This window comes from Molossus molossus, unplaced genomic scaffold (genome assembly GCF_014108415.1).
Source record: "Molossus molossus isolate mMolMol1 unplaced genomic scaffold, mMolMol1.p scaffold_m16_p_3, whole genome shotgun sequence".
Taxonomy (NCBI): domain Eukaryota; kingdom Metazoa; phylum Chordata; class Mammalia; order Chiroptera; family Molossidae; genus Molossus; species Molossus molossus.
In genome coordinates this window covers 96556512-96568699 of record NW_023425366.1, presented here as the reverse complement: position 1 = coordinate 96568699, position 12188 = coordinate 96556512, and the positions used below count along the sequence as shown (strand labels likewise).

Here is a 12188-nt window from a genome sequence, read left to right as displayed (position 1 = left end):
GTCTATTCAGCTTCTCTGCCCATTTTTTAATTGGGTTACTTATCTTCCTTTTGTTGAGTTGTATGAGTACTCTATATATTTTGGAAATTATCCCCTTATCTGATATATCATTGGCAATGATGTTCTCCCATACAGTGGGTTGCCTTTCTATTTTGATGGTTGTTTCTTTTGCTGTGCAGAAGCTTTTCTTTTCTTTTCTTTTTTAATTCCTCACCTGAGGATACTTTTCTTTTTTCTTATTTTTTAATTATTATTAGTTTATTTTTGTTACAGATGTTTCTCCTTTTTCACCCCTAGATACCCTTCTTCCCATTTCTCTCCACCACCCCTCCAGTATTGTTGTCTATGTCCATTGGTTACGCATACATGCATATAGGTTCTTTGGTTTATCTCATCCATCCCTCTGGCCCTTCTCCTCTGAGATTTGTCAGTCTGAACCATATTCCTTTCTGTGTCTCTGGGTCTATTTTGTTCATCAGCTTATTTTGCTCATTATATTCCACAAATAAGTGAGATTATGTGGTATTTGTCTTTCTCTGATTGCCTTATTTCCTTCCATGTCGTCTCAAAGGAGAAGAGATCTCTCTTACAGCTGCATAGCGTTCCATTGTGTGTATGTACCACAACTTTTTTATCCACTCATCTATTGATGGACACTTGGGCTGTTTCCATATCTTTATTTATTTATTTTTATTGATTGTAGAGAGAGAGGAAAAGAGAGGGAGAGAGAGATAGAAACATTGATAAGAGAGAACATGGATTGGCTGCCTCCTGCACACCACTATTGGAGATCGGGCCTACAACCTGGGCATATGCCCTGACCGAGAATCAAACCAGCAACCTCTTGGTGCATGGGTTGACGCTCAACCACTGAGCCACACTGGCTGGGCTGTTTCCAGATCTTAACAATTATAAAAGGTGCTGCTATGAACATAGGGGTACATATATTCTCTATGATTGGTGTTTTAGGCTTTTTAGGATATATTCCTAGGAGTGGGATCACTGGGTCAAATGGCAGTTCTATTTTTAATTTTTTGAGGAAACACCGTATTGTTTTCCATAGTGGCTGCACCAGCCTGCATTCCCATCAGCAGTGTGCTAGAGTCCCCTTTTCTCCACACCCTTGCCAGAACTTGTTGTTTGATGGCAGCCATTCTGGCAGGTGTGAGGTAATACCTCATAGTTGTTTTACTTTGCATCTCTTTGGTGGTTAGTGACATTGAGCATTTTTTCATATGTCTTTTGGCCATATGTATGTCCTGTTTGGAGAGGTGTCTATTTAGGTCCTTTACCTATTTTTTATTGGGTTCTTTGTCCTTCTTTTGTTGATTTGTATGACCACTCTTTATATTTTAAATTAACCCCTTGTCTGATGTATCGTTGGCAATTATGGTCTCCCATATAGTGGGTTCCCTTTCCATTTTGATGCTTGTTTCTTTTGCTGTGCAAAAGTTTTTTAGTTTGATGTAGTTCCATATATTAATTTTTTTGTTTCTCTTGCCTTAGGCCTTGTGTCAGTGAAAATTCTGCTGCGTATGATGTCTGAAATTTTGTTGCCTACATTTACTTCTAGGATTTTTATGGATTTACGAGTCACATTTAAGTCTTTTATCCATTTTGAATTTATTTTTGTGTGTGGTTTAAGTAGGTGGTCTAGTTTCATTTTTTGCGTGTAGCTGTTCAATTTTCCCAACACCATTTATTTTTATTTTTTATCCTCACCTGAGGACATTTTTGCATTTATCCTCAGATAGAGTGGGAGGGAGACAGGGAGAAAGAGAAAGAGAAACATCGATGTGAGTGAGACACATCGAGTGGCTGCCACCCACATGACTCCAAATGGGGCCGGGGACAAACCGTAAACAAGGTACATGCCCCTAGCAGGAACCAAACCTGGAACTCTCCGATGCTTTAACAGCTGAGCCAAACTGGCCAGGGCCCAACACCATTTATTAACTAGGCTGTCTTGACTCCACTGTATGCTCTTGCCACCTTTGTCAAATATTAATTGAGCATAATGTCTTGGGTCAATTTCCTGGGTCTCTGTTCTGTTCCACTGATCTATATGTCGGTTCTTGTGCCAGTACCAGGCTGTTTTGATTACAGTGGCTTTATAATATAACCTGATATCCAGTATTGTGATCCCTCCTACTTTGTCCTCCTTTTTAAAGATTGCGGTGGCTATTCAGGGTCTTTTTTGGTTCCATATAAACTTTTGAAGTATTTGTTCTTGTTCTGTGAAATATGACATTGGTATTTTAATGGGGATATCACTGAATCTATAGATTGCTTTGGGTAGTATGGACATTTTAATGGTGTTGATTCTTCCAATCCATGAACAAGGTATGTGGTTTCACTTTTTTATATCTTCCTCTATTTCTTTTTTCAATGTCCTTTAGTTTTCTGCAAATAATTCCTTTACTTCTTTGGTTAAGTTTATTCCTAGGTATCTTAGTTTTTTGCTGCAATGGTAAATGGGATTGTTTTTTTTAGTTTCTCTTTCTGTGAGTTCATTATTGATGTAGAAGAATGCCATCAATTTCTTGATATTAATTTTGTATCCTGCTACTTTGCCAAATTTGTTTAAGTCTAGTAGATGTTTGATGGAGTCATTAGGGTTTTCTGTGTACAATATCATCTGCAAATAATGACAGTTTTACTTCCTCATTTTCTTTTATTTTTCTTCATGTTTGATTGCTGTGGCTAAGACTTCCAGTACTATGTTAAATAAGAGTGGTAAAAGTGGGCATCTCTATCTTGTTCCTGTTCTTAAGGGAAATGCTTTTAGTTTTTGCCCACTGAGTATGATGTTGGCTGAAGGTTTTTCATATATGGCCTTCATTACATTGAGATATGATTCCTCTATTCCCACACTGCTGAGTGTTTTTATCAGAAATGGGTGCTGGATTTTGTCAAATTCTTTTTCGGTGTCTATTGATATGATCATATGGTTTATATCTTTCATTTTGTTTATGTGGTACATCACATTTATTGATTTGCAAATATGGTACCAGACTTGCATCCCTGGGATGAATCCCATTTGGTCATGGTGAATACTTTTTTTTTAATGTATTGCTGGATCTGATTTGCTAATATTTTGTTCAGGATTTTGGCATCTATGTTCATCAGGGATATTGGCCTGTAGTTTTCTTTCTTTTTAGTGTTCTTATCTGGTTTTGGAATTAGAATTATGCTGACCTCATAAAACAAGTTTGGAAGTCTTCCTTCTTCTTGAATTTTTTGGAATAGTTTGAGGAGAATGGGTGTTAGTTCTTCTTTGAATGTTTGGTATTAGTCCCCTGTGAAGACATCTGGGCCCGGGTTTTTGTTTGCTGGGAGAGTCTTGATTACTTCTTCAATTTCCTTAATTGTTGTTGGTCTGTTCCAAGTTTTCTATCTCTTCCTGGTTCAGTTTTGGGAAACTGTGTGTTTCTAGAAATTTTTCCATTTTGCTAGATTGTCCAATTTGTAGCCATATAATTGTTCATATTATTTGTTAACGATCTTTTGTATTTCTGTGGTGTCAGTTGTTACTTCTCCTCTTTTGTTTCTGATTTTATGTATTTGGGTCCTCTCTCTTTGTTTCTTTTTTTTTTTTTTTTTTTTTTTTTTATCCTCACCCGAGGATATTTTTCCATTTTTTGTACAGATAGAGTGGGAGGGAGGGAGAGTAAGGGAGAGAGAGAGAGAAACATCGACGTGAAGGGACACATCGAGTGGCTGCCACCCGCACGACCAACCAGGGCCGGGGACAAACTGCAACCGAAGTACGTGCCCTTAGCGGGAACCGAACCCGGGTCTCTCCGGACCGCAGGCCGATGCTCTAACCGCTGAGCCAAACTGGCCAGGGCTCTCTCTTTGTTTCTTGGTGAGTCTAGCTAAGAGTCAATTTTGTTTATCTTTTCAAAGAACCAGCTCTTCATTTCATTGATGCTTTGAATTGCTTTTTGATCTCTATGTTGTTTATTTCTGCTCTGATCTTTACTATTGCTTTCCTTCTGCTTGCTCTGGGTTTTTATTTTTGTTTGCCTTCTGGTTCTTTAAGTTGTGAGGTCAGATAATCAATTAGAAATTTTTCTTGTTTCTTGATGTAGGCCTGTAGTGCTATGAACTTACCTCTCAGGACTGCTTTCATAGTGTCCCATAGATTTTGTGTGGCTGTGTGTTTATTTTCATTGGTTTCCAGGAAGTTTTTAATTTCTTCATTGATCTCCTTGGTAACCCATTCATTATTTAATAACATGCTATTTAGTCTCCATGTATTCATATGTCTTTGCATGTTCTTATTGTAATTGATTTCTAGTTTCATGCCATTGTGATGAAACTTTATATGCTTGATATATGTTTGACATAATTTCAATCTTCTTATACTTGTAGAGACTTATTTTGTGTCCTAACATGTGGTCTATCTTTGAGAATGTCCCATGTTCACTTGAGAAGAATGTGAATTCTGCAGTTTTGGGTGTAATTCTCTGTAGATATCTACTAAATCCATTTGGTCTAGTGCTTCATTTAGAGTCTCTGTTTTCATGTTAATTATTTGTCTAGAGCAGTGGTTCTCAACCTTCATAATGCCGCGACCCTTTAGTACAGTTCCTCATGTTGTGGTGACCCCTAACCATAAAATTATTTTTGTTGCTACTTCATAACTGTAATTTTGCTACTGTTATGAATTTCCATAAAAAATATGTGTTTTTCGATGGTCTTAGGTGACCCCTGTGAAAGTGTCATTCGACCCCCAAAGGGATTGTGACCCACAGGTTGAGAACTGCTGGTTTAAAGGATCTATCCATTGATGTCAGTGGGGTGTTGAAGTCCCCTGCTATGATTGTATTGCTGTTGATTTCTCCTTTGAAGTCCTCCAGAAGTTTTAAAATATATTTTGGTGCTCCTATATTGGGTGCATATGTTTACCGAGATTATATCTTCCTGTTGGATAGATCTCTTCAATATTATGTAGTGGCTATCTTTGTCTATAGTTATGGCCTTCATTTTGAAATCTATTTTATCAGATATGAGTATTGCTACCCCAGCTTTTTTTTCCTTTCTGTTTGCTTGGAAGATTTTTTTCCCATCCTTTCACTTTCAACCTATGTGAGTCTTGTTGTGAGATGGGTCTCTTGTAAACAACATATATATGAGCCATGCTTTCTTATCCAGTCAGCTACTCTGTGTCTTTTGATCAGAGTTTTCATTTACATTTAAGATTATTATTGATGTGTACTTATTTATTGCCATTTTTGTTTATTGTGGTTATATTTTTCTTCATATTTCTTCTGCTAATTACAGCAGTCCTTTTAACATTTCTTGCAGTGCTGGTTCGGTGGTAATATATTCCTTTAGCCTTTTTTTGTCTGGGAAACTCTGTATTTCACTTTCTATTTTGAATGATAGCCTTGCTGGATTCAGATCCTAGCAGTCTTGGATTCAGATCCATATTTTTCATGACCTTGATGACTTCATGACATTTTCTTCTGGCCTGCAGTGTTTCTGTGAGAAATCAGCTGAGAGCCTTGTGGGGGTTCCTTTGTAGGTAACCTGTTGCTTATCTCTTACTGCCTTTAGGATTCTCTCTTTGTCTTTAATTTTTGGCATTTAAATTATTAAGTGTCTTTGTGTGTGCCTGTTTGGGTTCTTCTTACTTGGGGCTCTCAGTGGTTCTTGAACTCAAATGCCTTTTTCCTTCACCCAGTTAGGGAAGTTTTCTGTCACTATTTCTTTAAGTATATTCTCTAACCCTTGCTCATTTTCTTTTTCTTCTGGCACTTCTATGATGCCGATGTTGTTACATTTTCAGTTGTCTCATAGTTATCTTAAGCTGTCTTGTTGTTTTTTAATTGTTTTTTTCTTCTTGGTTTTCTGATTGGTTGGTTTTTTTCTACCCTGTCTTCTAATTCACTGATCTGGTCCTCAGCTTCCTCTCCTCTGCTGGTTATTCCTTCCAATGTGTTCTTTATTTCTACTATGTCATTCTTCATTTCCACTTGGTTGCTTTTCAATGTTTCTATATCTTTACTCATGCTGTTGAGCTCTTTACTCATGCTGTTGACCTTTCTCATTATCATCACACTGAACTCTACCTCTGATAACTTGCTTAACTGCATTTCATTTATCTTATCTTCAGTAGAGTTCTCTTGTTCTTTCATTTGGGATTTGTTTCTTTGTTTCACCATTTTGGGTATCTCAGTGGGTCTTTGAGCCTGCCAAATTTACCCTGTTGGTGTTGGTGTTCTGCTGTTTGTGGCTCCCTTTACTGGGTTTGGATGAGTGTGGGAGGCCCATGTTAAACACCACTGTCAAGTCTTACTTTCTTGGGTAGATTTGCAAGCCCAGGAAAGGTTCAGTTATTCTCTACCTTTTTTTTTTTTTCATCCTAACCTGAGGACATTTTTCCATTTTTTGTACAGATAGAGTGGGAGGGAGAGAGAGGAACAGAGAGAGAGAAACATCAATGTGAAAGGGACACATCGAGTGGCTGCCACCCGCACGACCAACCAGGGCCGGGGACAAACTGCAACCGAGGTACATGCCCTTAGCAGGAACCGAACCCGGGTCTCTCCGGACCGCAGGCCAACGCTCTAACCGCTGAGCCAAACCGGCCAGGGCTATTCTCTACCTTTTTGCCTGGAGGCTATTCATCTCAGTTACTCATGAGCCTTAGGTTGTAGCCCACAACTGAATATAAAACTCCCTCAGGTGTTTAGGGTAAGGAGATTTTCAGAGGGTGGGGCAGATGCTTGCTGGCTGTTAATGAACCTCAATTTGCATTTATCTGGCCTGGCTGGGTGGTATTAAATTTCTGAGGGAGGGGCTGTTGCTTCTCCCTGGGGTTCTGGGAAGGGGCTATTTGAGTAAGAAGGCTACTGGCCTGTGATGGAGTGATTCCGCAAAACACTTCCATTGCCTTCTCCCCTCTCCAAGCTCCTGAGTCTCTACAAAGTTCCAGTCCAGTCCACCTTCCCTCTGCCAGAGCCCAAAGTGAGTGACTGTGGCTAATTTAGTGCTCTGACCTGGCCCTCTGTGCTGGAGCCGGCATGGGGTTTTAACCTGGAAGGAGCTGCTCACAGCCTAAAACAGCGGCTGTCCATAGGCTCCCAGCCCGCCCTCTCCCACCTCCACAGTTCCTACCAGTCTCGATTTACTGTCCTCTTTCCTGTCCCTGGTTATATGGGTCCTCTCGGCTGCTTTTTCCTGATGATTTGTCTTTATTTTAGTTGTAATCCCAGTTTGGTCCTGGCAGGTGCTCTGCATAGCTTCCATTCACTCTGCTGTCATTTTGGAATCCGATACTTTTCTATTTATCATCAGATAGAGTGGGAGAGAGAGAGAGAGACAGAGAGAAACACCGATGTGATAGAGTCACATTGACTGGTTGCCTGTTGTACAACCTGACTAGGACCAGGGATGAACCACAACTGAGGTATGTGCCTTTGACCAGAATTGAAGCCTCGACTCATTGGTCCAAGGGCCGATGTTCTAACCACTGAGCCAAAGTGGCCAGAGCTCTTCTATTTTTAATGTTCTGTTTTCTGTATGTACCAGTTTATTTATCCATTCACCTACTCTTGGTTGTTTCCAAGTTTGGGTAATTATGAATACATTTGCTGTAAACATCCATGTATAGGTTTTTGTGGGAACTTATGTTTTCAACTTCTTTGGATAAATACCAAGGAGCTTGATTGCTGGATAATATGGTAAGAGTATGTTTAGTTTTGTAAGACATCACAAAACTGTCTTCTAAGTGGCTTTATCATTTTGCATTTCCACCAGCAATGGATGACAGTTCCTGTTGCCTCATATCCTTGCCAGCATTTTATGTTAGTGTTCTGGGCATTCTAATTGATGTGTAGTACTATTGCGTTGTGTTTTAATTCACATTTCCCTCATGACTTATGACATTTAACATCTTTTCATGTGCATATTTGCTATCTGTAAATCTTTGATGAGGTTTCCATTAAAGTATTTGGTCCATTTTTTTTTTCTAATTCTCATCCTGAGGACATTTTTTTTTTTTTTTTTAAGATATTTTGTTCAGATAGAGTGGGAAGCAGAGAGAGAGAGAGAGAGAAACATTGACGTGAAAGGGACACATCCAGTGGTTGCCACCCACACAACCCAACCAGGGCCGGGGACAAACTGCAACCAAGGTATGTGCCCTTAGTGGGAACCGAACCTGGGTCTCTGTGGACCTCAGGCCAAAGCTCTAACTGCTGAGCCAAACTGGCCAGGGCTGTTTGATCCATTTTTAATTGGGTTATTTGTTTTTTAATTTTAAAAAAGATTTTTAAAAAATTTATTTTTAGAGAGTAAGGAAGGGAAAGAAATATCAATGTAGAAGTGAAACATTGATTGGCTGCTTCCTGCATGCCCACTACCAAGGAGATTGAGCTCACAACCTGGGCATGTGCTCTGACCAGGAATAGAACTCACAAACTTTTGGTGCATATGACGATGCCCTGCCAACTGAGCCACACTGGCCATGATGGGTTATTTGTTTCTTTTTGTCAAATTTTATGGGTTCTTTATATTATAGATAATGGTTCTTTATCAGACGTGCCTTTTGCAAATATTTTTCTCAGTCTGTGGCTTGTCTTTCCATCGTTTCTGTAGAATCCCACTCTGTTAAAAACACAGTTATGTGATTTCATTTACCTTTTCTTATTTTTCTCTCCCATCTTTAGGACCCAACTTCGCCCAGTCCCAAGCCAGCCAAAAGTCAGACAAAAAACCCCAAGGCAAGAGGTAAGCAAGCCAGCAGGAAATGGGACTGTGCTGCAGTTATGACAGGGCAGAAGCAGAGAGTGTAAGGGGCCTGCAGATAACTGGAACTTACTTTCTCAGATCCTGAGAAAATAGGCAGGACTCATGCTAGTGTCATTGAAGAAGCTGTAGCCTCCTCATTTCTGTATATTGAATTATAAAATCTTAGGAATGAATGTTTAAAATTTGTTGCCAAGAAGGATGACTTCCTGGGGAAGGCAGGCTCTGAAGAGAACCATAAAGAGAAGATGATGTGGGTGGGGAAGAGGGTAAAATTATTTGGGGGAAAAAAAGGAACTGAAAAATTTACTAGATTAAGATTAGTAGAAGATGCCGGGTAGAGACTTAAATGTGGGACGTCCATTGACCCTGACAAGTTGCTATTTAGAGAGAGAAAAAAACACACAAATGTTCTTCATGGATGGGGGTTGTGGTGATGTAGGCATAGCAAATGGACGAGATGGGACTCAGCAAAGGAAGTCGATGAAGAGATCTCTGGGAAATGAACCTGCACCTGTACCCATAAGGGGAAGGAAAGAAGTGCGTGGGAATTCAGATCCTGACCAGCCAGGTAAGGCTCTAGACTTAGGAAAAAGTTTGGGGAAATAAAGTTCATGTCTGTGTCTCCCCTCCCTGGATCATTTCTAAACAATTCTGCAGCTTTTCATTACTTTAAAAATAACAAAAATTAGGCCCAAAGGTCATCTCTCAGATTGTAGAATGCAATACACACTATAGAAACACAATGGTTGTGGATTTTATTTGATCCAGAGACCCGAGAATTGTAAGGAGGTGGGAACTAACATTTATTGAGTACTGCTATGCACTGGCTAGATAGATACATTCATGCTTGTTCCCTTTAATTCTTTCAAAATCTCTATGGCTGCATATCTGCCATTTGACTTAGAAGGACATTGAGGCTCAAAGAGTTTAAAATTTGCTCAGGACTCATGTGTCTGTCATCTGACTCCAAAGCCTATTACTCCCTATTGAGAGAAATTTTTTGGAAATAGAAATTTAGGAGTTTGATTTGTAAAAGGTAATGACAGATGACTTATGACACTCATTTTTGTCACTTTTTCATTTAGGCTCTAAGAAAGCATTTAAAGCTCCCCAAAGCAAGGTTTCAGTAACCAGCTTGTCTGAAGAAAATGGGGTTAGAATGGTGTCAAAGGGACTAATCCTACCAACTCCTCATGGGGCATGTCCTGCCCTGGGGAAAGAAGAGCCTGGATCTCAGGAGCTGCAGGAGGCTGGGAGCTTCCCTCCTGATGATGAATCCTCCAGTGACTTGGACCTTGAGCAGCTCATGGAGGATGTTGGAGAAAAGCCAGAGCAGAGGGTAGAGCTGCAGTATAGAGATGACATGGAGGAGTTCACCTTCTTTGAGGAGTAGTTCTGTGCTCTTGTGTTCTATCCCCTGTTCCCTGGGAGCAGGAGGGAGGCCTCTCAGAGGGTCCCAGAGAACTGTTGCGATTGGCCATTGACTACAGGATTATTTGGCTAAAGTCAGAGTTGTATGGTTATGTGTTAATAAAATAGGTTACTGCCTTAATTGGTTTGGTTTGTCTCTAACCACATGCTTCATTTTGGCTTCTCCCTCTTCCTCCATGTCAGTGACATCATTGTTTCTGGTGGGAGGCCTGCACAATATAGGAATCTGGGAAGGCAATGACGCCTGAGTCCGGGAGAAAGACATTGTAAAGGGCGGGCAGGTCTGGGTTCAAATCCTGGCTCACTATTTACTAGCTGTGTGGCCTTGGGAAAAGCACTGTAACCATTCTGGTTCTTCATTTCATGTCTCAGATGAGCACATCCAATACCATATAGGGTGGTTCATGTTTAATTGAGGGGGTGCACCACACAATATATGCTAGTTATTATCATAGGGGAAGTAGAACAGTTAGACTGGGGGCAGACCTTGGGTTCTGGGCTGCCTACCAGTATTTGGGGACTTACTGTTTCTAGGCATGAGGCAGTCACTGAACTAGAAGAGGGATCTTGGGCATGAGTATCTATTATACTCATTTTTGGTGAGAAGGACAGAAGTTGAAGCTGACATCAGTTTCTTTCTTAGATGCATTCAGGCAAATCCTACAGATCCTTTTATTTTTGTGGGCAAGGGAGGGAGCTGCAGAAGGAACTGGAGCAGATGGCTGTTTTTCTCAGGTTCTTAGTGGCCTTCAGCTTTGCTGGCCTCTGAGTCACTGTCTGGCTGGGATTATTATGGGAAGTGGTGATTCCCCTATGCAGCTTACTCTAAAGAGGTCATCATTCAGTCACACTCTTTAGGCCTTTAGGATAGAGTATATGGTCTCTTCCTGGGGACTGTTGTGGAGAAGGTGGCTGGGAGGTGCTGACGGTGAGGTCGAGCTAGAGAGGGCAAGGGAGGCATAGAGGATGCCATCAACCTGCATGAGAACAGAAAGAGAAGTGGGTTAGAATTGCAGGGGGAGCTGACCTCATCTTAGAGCAGTCATCCCCAAACCTGAGTGCCCTGGTGATACCACAGTCCCTCTATCCTTTCCACCCAAGTTCTCCAGCTTCCCTTTAATTCTTTAGAGCCGCTTACCTTTGAATCCAGCTTGGAGTCACTATGTTTTCCTAGGAAAAAAATCAGGATGTACCAGGGTCAGATGACATGGCAGCCAGGGTAGAGAAATGGGTAGAGGGCTCAGGAGTGAGGTCATCTGCTAGGTCAAGACCAGGGCCATGGGGTAGGGATGGGGAGGCATGGGAAAGAGGGAAATGCTGAAGGGCACATGGGAGGGAGTGTGTGGGGAAGAAGGAAGGGCCAAGGTGGAGGGTGGGGAGTGATGGTGATAGAATGACATTTATGCTTATTGTTCTCATACTTCTCCTCAGTGTTATGGAAGGATCCCCTGCATGGGAAAGTAAGGGTGTGAAATGTCAGAGGTTGGGCAGAAAAGGGTTAAAACCTGTACCAGGCTGGTTTTCTTGTGCGGGGCGCTGCGACCTGCTTGGGCATATTCAGAAGATGTAGGTAATGGTTTGAGGCTCTTTTTTTTCAGAGCATACCTTTCAATTAATTATTTATTTTATCCTTCCCCAAAGACATTTTTTCCATTTTTCGTTCAGATAGAGTAGAAGGGAGAAAGAGTGGGAGAGAGAGAGAGAGGGAAACATCAATGTGAAAGGGACACATCGAGTGGCTGCCACCCGCATGACCTAACCAGGGTGGGGACAAACTGCAAACAAAGTGCGTTCCCTTAGGGAGAACCGAACCTGGGTCTCTCTGGACAGCAGGCTGACGCTGTAACTGCTGAGCCAAACCGGCCAGGGCAATGGTTTGAGGCTCTTAAATGTAGGCTGCCTGGAAGAGCATTGAGAGGCAATTTGTGGTGTGGCCCAGGAGAGTTTCCCAAGTGCCAACTGAAGGAGGATTGTTCTAGGGAAGCCACTTTTGT

General features: G+C 41.1%; 1 protein-coding gene across 2 annotated transcripts in view; it reads left to right on the top strand.

Moving 5' to 3' along the window:
• ZCWPW1 (zinc finger CW-type and PWWP domain containing 1) overlaps positions 1–10159 on the top strand; it is a 34502-nt gene extending 24343 nt beyond the window's left edge. For both annotated transcript variants that reach the window (XM_036280274.1, XM_036280273.1), the window contains exons 15-17: positions 8682–8742; positions 9203–9331; positions 9849–10159. In XM_036280274.1, coding sequence (XP_036136167.1) covers positions 8682–8742; positions 9203–9331; positions 9849–10156 — 498 coding nt within the window. In that variant the 3' untranslated portion in view covers positions 10157–10159. The remainder of the gene's footprint in view (positions 1–8681; positions 8743–9202; positions 9332–9848) is intronic.
• Positions 10160–12188: the final 2029 nt, after the last annotated feature.